The sequence below is a fragment of the Saccopteryx bilineata genome, chromosome 1 (genome assembly GCF_036850765.1).
Source record: "Saccopteryx bilineata isolate mSacBil1 chromosome 1, mSacBil1_pri_phased_curated, whole genome shotgun sequence".
In the NCBI taxonomy this organism is placed as follows: Eukaryota; Metazoa; Chordata; class Mammalia; order Chiroptera; family Emballonuridae; genus Saccopteryx; species Saccopteryx bilineata.
The window spans coordinates 140,141,570-140,157,408 of NC_089490.1; the positions used below are offsets into that span (position 1 = coordinate 140,141,570).

The following is a 15,839-nucleotide window of genomic DNA, read 5'->3' on the forward strand; positions in this document are numbered from 1 at the left end:
GTGACGCAGGCGCGCGGCTCCGGCGGCCAGCGTGGGCAGGCACAGGCGGCGGGACGACTGGCGAGCGAGCGGGCAGCATGGAGGCGGCGATGACCATAGCGAGCCCAACGGGGCCTGAACCCATGCCGAGCTACGTGCAGCTTGTGCAGCGCGGCTGGGGCAGCGCGGTGGCGGCGGTGCGGGGCTGCGTGGACTGCGGCTGGGGTCTTGCGCGCCGCGGCCTGACCGAGCACGCGCACCTGACGCCTCCCGAGCTGCTGCTTCTGGTGCTCGGCGCACTCGGCTGGACTGCGCTGCGCTCGGTGGCCACCGCGCGTCTCTTTCGGGTTAGTGCGGCTCGGGACCCGGACGTGGGAGCCTGGGGTGGGGGACCCCGGGCCGCCACGCGTCCCTTTCTGTCAGTGAGGGGTGGGATGGATGCGGGGGTGTGGCCGGGAGAGGGGAAACTTGCCACATGGGGACCCTGACACGGGTGCAATGTTCGTGATATGGGGGAACCGCACGACCCATTCAGGTCAGTGCGGGACAGGGTGCCCGTTGTGCAGCCAGGGAGGACTTGGCGCACGGGGCTATCTGCTCCTGGAGCTTCCGGACCATGTTGGGGAGCCCCCTCCGAGCCCAGGCTGGAGCGGGGTTCGGGGTCTGCGCGGATGGCAGGGCCCCCTTATCCACTGCTACAGGGGAGAGGCCGTAGCTGCCAGGTCGCTGCCTCCTGTCTGTTTAGAGTCAGCGCCTGCCTCCAAGGAGGCAAAGGCCTGGGTTCACCCGCAACGTTGGTGATCGCAGCCTTGAAGACATGGCAGAGCCTGGGTCTTGGAAGCTGGACTGTGCTGCTTCCAAGGGGCTCCGACGGAAATGCCCAGTTTCCAGCGAACCTGGGGAGGCCACCGCCCTGGCTGGAGAGTGACCATGGTGGTGGCATTGATGCCTGGCCTCCCTCCTTTCCTTGGGGAGGGGTCTGCTGTGGGAGCTGCTGGGAAGGTGTTTGGGCCCCTAGCTCGGCTGAGACTCTCCCATGAGCCATTTGGAGTCATTGAGCCCCAGTCTGGCTGGAGGTGGCAGGGGTGCAGGGACAGAGTGTCCAGCGCCAACAAAGGGGCCTTTCTCTGCTGGCCGGGAAGAGGCTGGCTCTTGTTAAGTCGGGATAGGATGTTGTCTGGCTGCCATTGTCCCCACCCCCATCCCCACATCACCCACGTGGGGCAGAGACCTTGGCTGTCACCCGGCTGAGGGAGGGGAGGCAGATATGACAAGGTCTCCTCCGTAGTTAGCCCTGGTTCCAGTTGGGCTTTATTGCCCCCCTTTCCCAGTTTCCCCCTGGGAAGTAGGAGGTTCAAGAGTCCAGTTCTGAGGAGGGGGCTTTTGTGACCACCAGGACAGAGTGGGCTCCCTCCCAACTTTACTGAGAGAGCTGTTCCTGAGGGAGCCGGACAGTAAGGTCACATCCCCCCTTTTGTAATCCCTGGAGGTCGGGCTCCTGCCCCAGGCCCTCCCTCCCCAGCCTCTCGCCCCAATTCGAGGCTCTCCCTTCCAAAGAATAGGCCGAGGTGTGCCGCCCTCCGTAGTGCATCTTCTTGGCAGCAGCCTGGTTGTCAGGGGTTCCTGGAGCTGGCTCTTGCTGTTTCCATGGCAACTGGAAGTGTTCCCGCCCCTCAGCCTCCGGGACGGGGGTGAGGCTTGGCCTGGGAGCTCTGGAGCCCAGCGCTTGGGAAGCTTGAGGGTCCGCCTCACCAGGGACTCAAGAGTTGAAATCCTTTGCGTCTCACCATTGCATGCCCTCACTTCCCTGCTGTCTTCCCTGATGTCCCCTCAAGTCACCTCATTTCACTGTGCCATCTTTTCCCAGCCCCATTATCTCTTTTAGACAAAAGATAACATCTTCATGTCCTTCCCCAAATACCGACTCTATCTTCCTCAGCCCCCTGTTCCTCTCTTGTTTCCCCAAATTCCTCTTTTTTTTTTCAAATTCCTCTTTTGAGGCACCCTTTCCTTCAGGTTTCTCCCCTATGGGGATAACTTGGGGTTCCAACCCTCCAATTTCCTCCAGATGCCTCCATATTCCCTTCATGTTCTCCACCTTTTTTTTTTTTTTTTTTTTTTTTTTTACAGAGAGAGGAACAGATAGGGACAGAGAGAGAGAGATGAGAAGCATCAATTCTTCGTTGTGGTTCCTTAATTGTTCAGTGATTGTTTTTTCATATGTGCCTTGACTGGGGGGCTACAGCAGACCGAGTGACCCCTTGCTCAAGCCAGCGACCTTGTGGTCAAGCTGGTGAGCCTTGCTCAAACCAGATGAGCCCGCACTCAAGCCAGTGACCTTGGGGTCTCGAACCTGGGTCTTCCACATCCCAGTCCGACGCTCTATCCACTGCGCCACCGCCTGGTCAGGCCCCTCCATGTTCTCATCACAGGTCCACCCCCACAGTCCACTGCATGTATTTTTTTAATCCCCTTCTCATATCATACCTCCAGCTCCCTGTGAACCCCTAGTGCTTTGACTCCCCTGTGCAGATCCCACTGACCTCCCTTGCTTTCTGCCCACATGTCCCTCTCCTGGCCCTCATAGTCTCCCCTTACATTTCCCTTAGCACCCCCCACACATTCCCCTCTACATAGCTGGGCCAGACAGCTGGGCACTAAGTTTAGCCCTTTGGCCAGTGCCCATGGGCTCTGGTTACTCTGGGTTGCTATGGGTTACCAGGCCACCCCTCCCCAACACTGCCCAGCTCAGGGAATCCCTGGGCCTTGGTCTTCCCTTTGTGGAGGAGCTGCCTCCGGCTCTGATCGCCACCCACCTTCTCACCTACAGCCCCTGGCCAAGTGGTGCCGCCTCCAGCCTAGAGATGCCGCCAAGATGCCTGAGAGCGCCTGGAAGTTCCTCTTTTATCTGAGCGCCTGGAGCTACAGCGTCTACCTGCTCTTTGGCACTGACTACCCCTTCTTTCACGACCCACCCTCTGTCTTCTATGGTAGGGGCTCTGATGGGGTGAGGGGTTGTTCTGCTCTAAACACTGAGGAGAAGGGTATATGGGGGAGCCAACACTGATCAGCCATCCCATGCTGAATGTCTGCCCCAGAAAAGGGTGATCAAAAGGTCCTGGGGACAGAAAAGGGGGCACCTGGCCCTATTAGGGCTCAGGGAGGTGTCCTAGAGGAGGTGGCCCCCTGTGTGAGCCCTGGGGCATGCACAAGCTTGGTGTGTGAGAACGAGAGGAGGTGGCAGAAGTTTGAGCATCACTCTAAATGTGATGATTTGTGGCTTATAGAAAGCTTCCTCTGGTTGCCGTGTGGAGACAGCAGAATCTTGGGTGAGGATGGTAGCAGGGCCCAGGGGGGACGTGAGGGATGTGGTTGGGACCAACTTGGCAGAGATAAAGATGGTGAGAAGTGGCTGCATCGATGGACTGGGTTAGATCGTCTATCACCAACAGGCAGGTCAGTATAGAAACTTGGCCTGTGATGAAGGGTCAGGGTCCTCTGTTCCTGTGCTGACCACACAAGCGGTGTATCATGGATGTTCTTCTAGAACGTGACATAAATGGCCTGAGTGGAGTTCTGGTGGCACTGTTGGAGGGCCAGCTGTGGAACCTCTGCATTGCAGGGTCCTGGTAACTAGCACTGGGTTTACTGGCACCCATCTGTCCTTCATGGGACTATGCTGGCCAAGTGGCCATTTTCCCATATGGTAAATTTCTAGAGGAAAGGTTTTAGCTGCCATTCAGTTTTCCTTTATGCAAATGAATCATAATTGAACTCTCTTAAAATTTCAGGCATGGAGTTGCCTCTGGCTTATAAATCATGTTACGATACCATAGTTGCGAGTTAGCTGTTTCTTTGCATGCTCATTTATTGAGTATCAACTGTGTACCAGGCTGTGAGCAGATCAGAGAAAGCTCCTGACAGTGAAATACAAAATCTGTTAACAGTGATAAATGCTGAAAACCTGAGGGGGTAGAGAGGAAGGAGTAAGGGTGTCTATGAGGGGGTGGGGGCACTTTCTACAGCAATGGAGGTGGCCCCACCAAAGGTGACCCTTGAGTGAGGACCTGGAGGAGCCTGAAGCAGATAGGAAACACATTCCTGGTGGCTCAGGAGCAGAGAGAAGCTGCGTGGCCAGGTCAGGGAGTGCGGAAGGTGAGTGGGCAGCGAGGATATTTATCAGGAGGATGTGAGCAGGGAGAAAGAAAGAAAGAAAGAAAGAAAGAAAGAAAGAAAGAAAGAAAGAAAGAAAGAAAGAAAGAAGAAAGAAAGAAAGAAAGAAAGAAAGAAAGAAAGAAAGAAAGAAAGAAAGAAAGATGTGAAAAAATGTGAAGAGAGGAATAGGCAAAGAAGGAAGGAAGGAAGGAAGGAAGGAAGGAAGGAAGGAAGGAAGGAAGGAAGGAAGGAAGGAAGGAAGGAAGGAAGGAAGGAAGGAAGGAAGGAAGGAAGGAAGGAAGGAAGGAAGGAAGGAAGGAAGGAAGGAAGGAAGGAAGGAAGGAAGGAAGGAAGATGTGAAAAAATGTGAAGAGAGGAATAGGCCAAGGGCAGGAACTGGACACAAGGGGGACTCCAACCAGGACAGGGCTGAGCAGAGGAGAGAATTGGTTGTTTGTTTTGAAGACATGTTTTGAAGGCAGAGCTGATAGGATTTGCCACCAAACCAGAGGTGAGTGTGAGAGGAAGGTGGGGACCACACCAGGGCCTGGGGCCTCTCAGTGAGACAGCGGGGCCAGGAGGGGTGGGCTTGGGGGAGACCAGGAACTGGGATTAGGAAGCACAGGGGCCTGATATTGTAGGTGGGGGAGGAGTGACATGGAGCATCCAGAGCAGCAGGTGGGACGTGTATGGAGAGAAGGCTGGAGGTCCATGGACAGAGCCCAGCCATCCAACATGCGGAGAAGAGCAGATGATGTCTGGATGGTGAATTACATGCTCCTCTCTTCCCCCTGCCTCAGACCTGGAGCCCAAGGATGGAGGGGGGATGCTCACTCACTGTAAGTCTCGCCAGTGCAATAGGTGGAAAATTTGGTGTCCCATTTCCATAGTGGGCTCTGTGCATCAGATACTCTGCATGCCTTCCTTCTAAAGAGATACAGAGGCATCTGGCTAGGGCGTGGGGGAGGTGAGGGGGAGCCTCCTCCAACTACAGCATTCCCACCTGGCTAAGGACAGAGCTCGGGGGAGGGCCCAGCTGGAAGTGCAATTTTGCTGTCTAGATTTGAGAAGCCCCTGGACATGTTAAAGTGGGGAAGATTAGATCTGATCCAGGGGGAGATTTGCATTTCTTTATTAGGTAAAATGTTCATAACAGAAAATAAACCATTTTAGCCAGACACAAAAAGGCAAATACAAAAAAAAAAAAAAAAAAAAAGGCAAATACTGTGAGTCCACTTACAGGAGGTCCAGAGAGGAGTCAGATTCATAGAGACAGGATCTGGAGGAGGGGGAATGGGGAGTGAGTGTTTACCACGGACAGAGTTTCAGTTCTGTAACGTGAAAAGCGTTCTGGAGAGGGGTGGTGGAGATGGTTATACAGCATTGTGAATATTCCTAATGTTGTGGAACTTAAAAATAGTTAAGAAGGTTCAAGTTTATGTGAACTTTTGTGTCTGGATTCTCTCACTCAGCATTGTTTTTTAGGCCCATCCACATTGTAGCAGTGTCGGTGCGTATTTCTCTTTGTGGCTGAGTAATATTCCACTGTGTGGATTACCTTCCTCTATTGATAGGTTGTTTCCTTTTTTTGCTTACTGCGACTAGTGCTGCATGGACTAGTACCTGTCTTAGTCCTTGTTTTCAGTTCCTTTGAGTACACACGTAAGAGTGGAATTACTGGGTTGTGGGGTCTATGTATTCACAGCTCTTGAGCCCGCTGTGGGGAGAGTGGACCATCAGGAACACACTCGGGGGCCAGGACGACCTGGGCAGTGCTGGGTGCCTGGACCAGGGTGGGAGTGGGGAGCCTGGGGAAATGAGCCAAGAAGTGGGCTGTGGAGGGGCCCATGTATGGGGGTCTGAGTGTGCATCTTGGTTGCAGGAAGACCCAGAGCACAGATAAGGGAGTATCGCTGGAGTCTAGGGAACTGCAGGGCTCCAGGGGGTCATGAGGGTCTGGCTCCAGTTCACTGAGGCAGGGTGGGGCAGTGAAGGAGTGGCCAGAGCAAGAGCTCCAGGTCAATGGTCAGAGCCCTTGGCCCTGATAATGGAGAAGAGAGGTGGTAGGAGAGCAGGGATCAGTGTTGCCCAGAAGGTGGACATAAATGCCAGGAGTGGAGGAGGCTAGGCTAGGCTAGGAGGAAGGGAAGGGCCGCCTGGGGAAAGCTTGTATTCTTCAGCGTCGGCGGGGCCTGTGGCCTCGGCTTCAACTGCTCTGCCAGCATCACGAGGTTAGCAGCCTCCATCCAGTTGGGAAGTTGCTGGGAGTGGGGGTTCTTGGAACGGGCATTCAAGCTGGTAGAGAGTGACTGGTAATTAAGAGAAAACAGGAAAGGCAACCAGGCAGAGTTGAAAATCCTGAAAGGGATTGATTTCAGAGATAGGAGCACCTTTTTCTATAAAACTAAAAGTGTTCTAGAAAATAATGCCTATACATAAAAAATAACAGGTAGAGAATCGGGGGGTGGGAACCAGTGGCCAGTACACCTGCAGAGACATGTGTTGTTCCCGGCGTGGGGAGGATTCATGCCTGGCTTGAGAGCATGCGGGGTCACTCAGGGGTCCTGGAGGCCCTGCAGGTCCCTGATGACCCGGTCTGGCTCTCCCCAGACTGGACACCAGGCATGGTGGTTCCATGGGACATTGCAGCTGCCTACCTGCTGCAGGGAAGCTTCTACGGCCATTCCATCTACGCCACGCTGTACATGGACGCCTGGCGCAAAGATTCAGTGGTCATGCTCATCCACCACGTGGTCACCCTAGTCCTCATCGTCTCCTCCTACGCCTTCCGGTGAGTCCAGGAAGGCGTAGGACATGCATGAGCAAAGGCGGGAGGCTGGCACAGGGTGGACACTAATTTCTTGAGAGGGGGCCTTGGGGTGTCTGTGGGTGAGTTCCAGAGAGATTACAGAGAGATGGGGTATAAAAGGTACAGGGAACCCTCACCTCATCCATTCCCACCCATTGCCCTCCTACCCCACCTGATGGAACGCTCAGCCAGGTCACATAGCAAGTGTTTCCTGAACACCTGCCACATGGCAGGTGCTGCTGGGAGCACAGCCATGAACACAACAGACGAACATTGGTGCTTTAGAGCCCACACATGGCCACTGAGACTGTCCAAAGTACAACCTGCTGACAGCTTCAAAATCCACCTCAATTTCAAAGGCAAAGGAGTGAAAATATCTTGCCCATACCTTTGTTACATCCATTACATGTTGAAATGACAATATTTTGGATATACTGAGTTAGAGTACATTGTTTTTGCCTGACCAGGAGGTGACACAGTAGATAGAGTGTTGGACTGGGATGCTGAGGACCCAAGTTCAAAACCCCAAGGTCACTAACTTGAGTGTGGGGTCACTAACTTGAGCATGGGATGACAGATGTGACCCCATGGTCGCTGGCTTGAGCCCAATGGTTGCTGGCTTGAGCCCAAGGTCACTGGCTTGAGCAAGGGGTCACTGGCTCGGCTGGAGTCCCCCAGTCAAGGCACATATGAGAAAGCAATCAATGAACAACTAAAGTGCTACAACTATGAGTTGATGCTTTTCATCTTTTTCCCTTGCTGTCTGTCTGTCCCTGTCTGTGTGTCTGTTTCACTCGTTAAAAAAAGAGAGAGAGAGAGACTATATTGTTTTAGTTTCTATTTTTTTAAACACGGCTGGTAGAAAATCTGAAACGAAGTATACACTCATGTTCTGTTCCTACTAGACTAGCTGCTCTAGCTGCAGCCTCCAGTGCAGTAGCCACTGGCCACAAGTGGCTATTTCAACTTTAAGCTTAAATAAAATCACACATTCTGTTTCTCAGCCACACCACCCACATTTCAGCTGTTCAGCGACCACACCTAGTTGGTAGCTCCCATATTAGACAATGCAGGTTTAGAACATTTCTGTTGTTCTAGGAAATTCTATTAAGTAGCCCTGCCCTAGACAGTAAAAAAATCATATGACACCCTCCCTCCCAAAAAAGGGAAAAGAAAAGAACAACTTATTTGATATTAACTATGGAGAAAAGTCAAGTTGGAAGATAAGGACTGCAGGGGTGGTGAGGTTTATGGAGTGACAGGTGAGCAAAGACTAAAGGAGGTGAAGGAAGGCTCTGTGAACACTGGGCAGGTGCACGTTAGGTGTTGGGAACAGCACATGTGAAGGGCTTACACAGAAAGGCCAAGTGGGGACAGTGCCATGGTGAAAGAAACCCATGGGCCCAGCCAGTCTGAATCAGGACCCTGGGCTCAAGCAGCAGTAAGGGAACACGGGGAGGGACAGGGCAATGACGGCTTTCGAGCTTCTGTAGATCCCAGTGGGAAGCAGCGCTTCCTGGGCATTGGCCGCCCACAGCACAGTTCACGTTCACCCTGTAGACCTGGGATGTTGGCAAGTTTATGAGGGATCTAGACACAGAATGGCCCTGGCCTACGAGAGTCAGGGGTCATGGAGGGTTAGAGGCTACAGAGATGAGGAAAGATTAGAGAAGGAACTTTCAGGAAGGCTCCTGGGCCACCTGGGGACAGTGAGGGCCCAGATGGGCCTGCCACAGGGTGAGTACAGTCTGGGTGCTGACCTGGCTCTGTGGGGGGATGAGCAGGGCAAGTGGGCCAGGGAGGGTGGCTCTGAAAGGCAGGAAAGGTATGGCCCAGGGTCCTGTATTTGGAGCCCTCGGTGCAGGGTTTTGGACCCAGTGTGACCTGCCCTCTTCCCTCCCCTGCCCCCCTTCCCTCCTCAGGTACCACAATGTGGGCATACTGGTGCTCTTCCTACATGACATCAGCGATGTGCAGCTGGAGTTCACCAAGCTCAATGTTTATTTCAAGTCCCGTGGAGGGTCCCACCATCCTTTGCAAGCCCTGACTGCGGACCTGGGCTGCCTCAGCTTCAGTCTTAGCTGGTGAGCAGGCCGGGCAGGGGTGGGAAAGGGCGCAGCTTATGGAAAGAGAAGAGCCAGTCAAGGAAGTAGACAGGGCTTGCGCCTGGTGAGGTGGGAGGGGCCTATCAGGGAAGGGGAGGAGAAGAATGGAGCTGGGAAGGAGCGGGATTGGGCAGGAAAGAACAGCGGGAATGGAGAGAAGTGAGCAGGGGCAGATAAGGCTGGAGCCACCCGACAAGGATGGACGTGGATGAGCCAGGACAGATAGTGAGGCCAGAGGAGACTGGAGAGGGGTTGGGTGGGGCCGCCCTCCCTCTCTTGCCCACAGCCTCCCCGAGCTGTTCCTCCCCACCACAGGTTCTGGTTCCGCCTCTACTGGTTCCCACTCAAGGTCCTGTATGCCACATGCCACTGCAGCCTGCGCTCTGTGCCTGATATTCCCTTCTACTTCTTCTTCAACGCACTCCTGCTGCTTCTCACTCTCATGAACCTTTACTGGTTCCTGGTGAGTCTGCCTCGCATAGCTCCTTACCCACCTGCTTTCTCGGCTGGCAGTCCCGTCCTGGTCCCCTTTCCTGGGCAGCTGTCCAAATGAAGGCTCTTCTCAAGCATACCAAGAGAGGAGCATGTTAGGCAACAGAAACAGCACATGCAAAGGGCCCGTGGCAGGAGTGCATGGCCATAAGGAGAGCAGCATGGTTGGGGAAGGCTCTGTTCTCACCTGTGCCTTCCCTTCCCACAGTACATCGTGGCTTTTGCTGCTAAGGTGCTGACGGGACAGGTGCGGGAGCTAAAAGACGTGCGAGAATACGATGCAGCAGAGGCCCCAAGCCCCAAGCCCAGCAAAGCTGAGTGAGTGTGGAGGGGCTGCCGCCCCATTTCGTTCCTTTAGCCACATGTCAGTCTGAGCACACACTGTGGGCGGGCCCTGGAGACACAGCAGCAGATGAGGCCGTAGCTGACACTGCGCACAGAGCCTACGTCCAAAACAGACTGCAGTAAAGGCCCGGATGATGTAATGATGGAGTTAGATGTTATAAGGACAGATATTGGGGAGGTGATCACCAGGTCAGGATGGGGCAGAGTGTTGAGGGGCAAGAATCAGGGTGTCGTCAGTGTAGCAGTGAAGGCCAAGTGGCTAGCATGGTTGGCGTGGCTGGAGCAGGCAAGTGAGGTCCCTGTGGATGATAAGGTTGCAGCCCTTGGCTAGGTAGTGGGGGGTGAGGAGAGGGGGTTGTCACGGGCTGTCTAGAGAGCTCATACTTTGTTCCTGGTCCCCTGACCATGCAAGCAGTAAATGGGGCTGGGAGCAAGGGGCTCAGACCCAGTCCATCCCAGGTGGGAAGCAGAGAGAAAGAGGCCTTGTCTAGCGTCCTGGAGGCAGGCCCCCAGGACTTGCCAGCCCCGGGATGTAAGCCACATAGTGTATGAAGCCCTTGGCCTGCAGGGCCCCAGGAGTGAACAGAGGCAGATTTGGGTGACAAGCAGATTTCAGTGTGCAGTGCCTCAGAGGCAATGTGAGTGGTGGTTGAGCAGGTGTGAGGTCAGGCTGTTGACCAAGTGGATCTCTGATTTAGCCTCTGGAGGGTCATCAGTGACCAACCTAAGAATGGTGGTTGTGGGGGAAAAGTGGGCCCACAGCTTAATGAGGTGGGTCAAGATGGGTAGTGAAGAGGATGAGAGGAGCAGAGATTTTAAAATCTCCTTGAAAGACAGAAAGGAAGCAGAGAACTGGGGCATAGCCAGAGTGGAGGGTGGGATCAAGGGACGGCTTTCAAGACTGGCTCAAATAAAGACAGGCACTTTGTACCTATCAGCATGGGATTACAGGTAGGTGTGCCTGGGCCAAAAAGCCAACACCTAGGGTAGGGAGGGATCAGACAGATGAACAGAGATCACAGACATAAGTGAGCTGGGCAGCGAGTGAGGTCACCCCACTGGTCAGATCCCAGCTCTGTTAAAGAACTGACCAGATTTGCTTTGGATGTAGGTAAAACTGAAAAGAATCAAAGATGATCCAAGACTTCTGGCTCAAGCTGCCATTTACCAAAATGGGAGTTGGGAAGGGCTTCGTGCCAGCGTTAGGAGGGGTGGAGATAGGCGTCTGCTTGGAGGTGGGGAGTGTTTGATCATTGATGTCCCGGGATCATGAGTCCAGATCATGAGGACAGAGAAGTCCCAGCAAGGAGTCTGACTGGCCCTCAGAAGTGTCCACAAACAGTGATGGCTAAGAGAACTCCAGGGGCAGGGGAGGAGAGGTACCTGCTTGGCCAAATCTAAAAATCTGAAAGCTTTTCCCACTATAGAACAGTAAACTGGTGAGAGTCCTTATAAATACAAAGCCCGCCTGACCTGTGGTGGCGCAGTGGATAAAGCGTCGACCTGGAAATGCTGAGGTCGCTGGTTCAAAACCCTGGGCTTGCCTGGTCAAGGCACATATGGGAGTTGATGCTTCCAGCTCCTCCCCCCCTTCTCTCTCTCTGTCTCTCTCTCTCTGTCTGTCTCTCCCTCTCCTCTCTAAAATGAATAAAAAAAAAAAAATACAAAGCCCAAAGCCATACCCCCCACACCTAGCCTCATCTGGTGCTGCTCCTTCTCTGTCTCCCAGACAATGTCCAGCCAGAATGTGGGGTGAGGGCCTGGTACCTCACCAGCATTTTCACTAGGATGGCAGAGTGTGAACTCCACACTCTGGAGTGTACCAGGGGACACACTGTCATGATCCACTCCATGGGCACCACCAACAGAGCTCAGTTCCCCAAGGATGGCTCGAGTTAGCACAGTTGGGTATAAAGATGGGGTGGTCAGGATGCCTCAAAACTATCGGGTCATGGAAAACAAGGAGATGGTGGACCTGTCCCAGATCAGAGGACTGAATGTAATGTGTGATCCTGGACCAGAAAAAGGACAACTATGGACAAACTGGGAAAATCCAAATAAAGTCTGCAGTTTGGTTTGTAGCAGTATCCCAGCATTGGTTGCTTAGTGGTGACAAATATACCGTGTAGATGTAAGATATTAACATTTGGGAAGCTGGGAAGAGCTACACTGGAGCTCTCTTTTGTATCTTTGCAATGTTTCTGCAAATCAAAAATTATTCTAAAATAAAAAGTTTATTTAAAAAAATAAAAGGCATGAGTGACCATCAAAAATGGCATTGGATGTTAATTACTTTCCTAGGACTGCTGTAACCAAGCACCACAGACTGGGTACCTTAAAACAACAGAAATTTATTCTCTCACAGCTCTGGAGGCCGTAAGTCTGAAATCAAGGTGTCCTCCGGGCACACTCTGAAGTTCTCTAGGGGAGGATTCTTCCTGCTTCTTCCAGTTTCTGGGCTCCAGATGTTCTTTTGCTTGTGGCTAAATCACTCCAATCTCTGTCTCTTTCTTCACATGATCTTCTCTTTCTGGCTTTTCTGTCTTAAATTCCTTCTTTTAATTACATCTGCAAAGACTCTTTTCCAAATAAAGTCTATTTACAGGTTCCAGAGATTAGGATGTGGACCTGTCTTTTCAGGGACTGGCATTCACCCTTCTGAAGCTGTTAAGACTCACACAACTAATCAATGTCACCCCATAAAAATTAATTAAAAAATATTATACAGGAAAAAAAAAAGACTCACACGATTAGATACAGCTGAAGAGAGAATCAATAAATTAAAAGTTGTGAAGAAATTACCTAGAATGCAGCAACACAGATGAAAACTATGGCAGCTAGAATTCTAAGAATGACCTGGTCTAGCTGAATTCTAATAGGAGACAGGTAGGGAGAGACAATATGAGAAGACATAATGCTGAGAATTTTCCCCAAAGTGGCAAGACATCAATCATAGCAGGACGACTAAAAAAAACATTAATGCCCTAAAGACATTGTAGTGCAAATGCAAAAGCCACAGAAAAGAGATGACCTATGAAACAATGACAGACTAACAGCAACAAGAGACACTGGATGACTATGGATTAAAGTATCACTTCATGTACTAAAATGAAGTAACAAGCAAGCAGGAATTTTGTACACAATTTTTAAAAACAATTACTCAAGAGACAGTAACACAGTTATATTTTTTTAAAAAAAGGAAAGCTCTCTTAAGCAGATCAGCAGAGAAACTGAGACATATCTGAGTAAACATTTAAAATCCTAATTTAGCCCTGGCCGGTTGGCTCAGTGGTAGAGCATCGGCCTGGCGTGCAGGAGTCCTGGGTTCGATTCCTAGCCAGGGCACACAGGAGAAGCGCCCATCGGCTTCTCCACCCCTCCCCCTCTCCTTCCTCTCTGTCTCTCTCTGGTGCTGAGGATCGCTCTGTGGCCTCTGTCTCAGGCACTAGAATGGCTCTGATTGCGGCAGAGCGGTGCCCCAAGATGGGCAGAGCATCGCCCCCTGTTGGGCATGCCGGGTGGATCCCGGTCGGTCGCATGCGGGAGTCTGTCTGATTGCCTCCCCGTTTCTAACTTCAGAAAAAGAAAAAAATAAAAATAAAATAAAATCCCTAATTTGAGAGATATAAAATAATTAGAACTAAAATATTAAATAACAAAACAGGATTGGGGGGCTTTGCATTTTGCAAGAGGTTGAAGATTACCTTTAGGCTGTATTAGGTACTTTAAATTTTTACACTATCAGGGTTAACAAAAGATAGACACAAAGTAAATAAGAGGATAGAATCTTGCCTGACCAGGCGGTGGCGCAGTGGATAGAGCGTTGGACTGGGATGCGGTAGGACCCAGGTTCGAGACCCCGGGGTTGCCAGCTTGAGCGCGGGCTTATCTGGCTTAAGCAAAAAGCTCACTAGCATGGACCCAAGGTCGCTGGCTCGAGCGGGGGTTACTCAGTCTGCTGAAGGCCCACGGTCAAGGCACATATGAGAAAGCAGTCAGTGAACAACTACAGTGTCGCAACGAAAAACTGATGATTGATGCTTCTCATCTCTCTCCGTTCCTGTCTGTCTGTCCCTATCTATCCCTCTCTCTGACACTCTCTCTGTCTCTGTAAAAAAAAAAAAAAAAAAAAAAAAAAGAGGATAGAATCTCAAATATTAGAATTCAAATAAACATATGTGAATAATCATGACAGTTATGGGATTGGCTTTTTTTTTAGCCAGACAGACACAGACAGGAAAGGAGAGAGACGAGAAGCGTCAACTTGTAGTTGTGTCATTTTAGTTTGTTCATTGATTGCTTCTCACATGTGACTCGGGGGCTTCAGCTGAGCCAGTGACCCCTTCCTCAAGCCAGAGATTTGGGGCTTAAGCCAGGGACCTTGGGCTTCAAGCCAGCAACTATAGGATCATGTTGATGATCCCACACTCAAGCCAGTGACCCCATGTTCAAGTTGACAAACCTGCGCTCAAACCTGATGAGCCCACGCTCAAGCTCACAACCTTGGGGTTTCGAACCTGGGGCCTCAATGTCCCAGGTCGATGCTCTAACCACTGTACCACAACCTGACAGGGGAGACTGACCTTTTTCTCTTATTTTTTTTTAAATCTATCTCTATACAATTAAAAGTTAAAAGACTTCAATTTCAAAACACTTAGAAGTTGCAAGTGAAAAAGACAGGAAGAGAAATTTAGGTGTAATTCTGTGTGTGTGTGTGTGTGTGTGTGTGTGTGTGTGTGTGTTTCTGAAGTAAAAAGTGGGGAGGCAGAGAGAGAGAGACTCCCGCATGCGCCTGACCAGGATCCACCTGGCATGCCCACTAGGGGGCGATGCTCTTCCCATGTAGGCTGTTGCACCATTGCAACCGGAGCCACTCTAGCATCTGAGGCAGAGGCCATGGAGCCATCCTCAGTACCCAGGCCAACTTTGCTCCAAGGGAGCCTTAGCTTCAGGAGGGGAAGAGAGACAGAGAGGAAGGTGAGGGGGAAGGGTGGAGAAGCAGATGGGCACTTCGCCTGTGTGCCCTGGTCGAGAATTGAACCCAGGACTTTCACACACCCAGCTGATGCTCTACCGCTGAGCTAACCGGCCAGGGCCTAGGTGTAATTTTTTTTTTTCTGAAGTTGGAAACGGGGAGGCAGTCAGACTCCCACATGCGCCCAACCGGGATCCACCCGGCATGCCCAACAGGGGGCGATGCTCTGCCTATCTGGGGCGTTGCTCTGTTGCAACCAGAGCCATTCTAGAGCCTGAGGCAGAGGCCATAGAGCCATCCTCAGTGCCTGGGCCAACTTTGCTCCAGTGGAGCCTTGACTGTGGGAGGGAGAAACAGAGAGGAAGGAGAGGGGGAGGGGTGGAGAAGCAGATGGGTGCCTCTCCTGTGTGCCCTGGCCAGGAATCGAACCCAGTACTCCTGTACGCCAGGGCAACGCTCTACCACTGAGTAGGTGTAATTCTTTTTTATTTTTTGTTTTTTTGTTTTTGTTTTTACATAGAGGGATAGACAGACAGGAACGGAGAGATGAGAAGCATCAATCATTCGTTTTTCGTTGCGTGTTGCGACTTCTTAGTTGTTCATTGATTGCTTTCTCACATGTGCCTTGACTGCAGGCCTTCAGCAGACCGAGTAACTCCTTGCTGGAGCCAGCGACCCTGGGTCCAAGCTGGTGAGCTTTTTGCTCAAACCAGATGAGCCCACGCTCAAGCTGGCGACCTCGGGGTCTCGAACCTGGGTCCTTCCACATCCAGTCCAATGCTCTATCCACTGAGCCACCGCCTGGTCAGGTGGTATAATTCTTTTTTTTTAAGTATATTATTTTTGCCTGATCTGTGGTGGCACAGTGGACAAAGTGTAGACCTGGAATGTTTAGGTTGCTGGTTCAAATCCCTGGGCTTGCCTGGTCAAAGCACATACAGGAAGCAACTACTACGAGTAATGTTTCCTGCTTCTCCCC

General features: G+C 51.8%; 1 protein-coding gene across 3 annotated transcripts in view; it reads left to right on the top strand.

Annotated features, from left to right (window-relative positions):
- The window catches only part of CERS1 (ceramide synthase 1), a 26,249-nt gene continuing 10,410 nt past the window's right edge, over positions 1–15,839 (top strand). Inside the window, exons 1-7 of one of the 3 annotated variants that reach the window (XM_066268892.1) lie at positions 1–326; positions 2,810–2,969; positions 6,745–6,925; positions 8,866–9,027; positions 9,364–9,511; positions 9,749–9,858; positions 12,187–12,261. In XM_066268892.1, coding sequence (XP_066124989.1) covers positions 78–326; positions 2,810–2,969; positions 6,745–6,925; positions 8,866–9,027; positions 9,364–9,511; positions 9,749–9,858; positions 12,187–12,261 — 1,085 coding nt within the window. In that variant the 5' untranslated portion in view covers positions 1–77. Of the gene's footprint in view, positions 327–2,809; positions 2,970–6,744; positions 6,926–8,865; positions 9,028–9,363; positions 9,512–9,748; positions 9,859–10,996; positions 12,055–12,186; positions 12,262–15,839 lie in introns of those variants that run through there. The other 2 variants (XM_066268911.1, XM_066268901.1) reach the window with 2 other exon arrangements.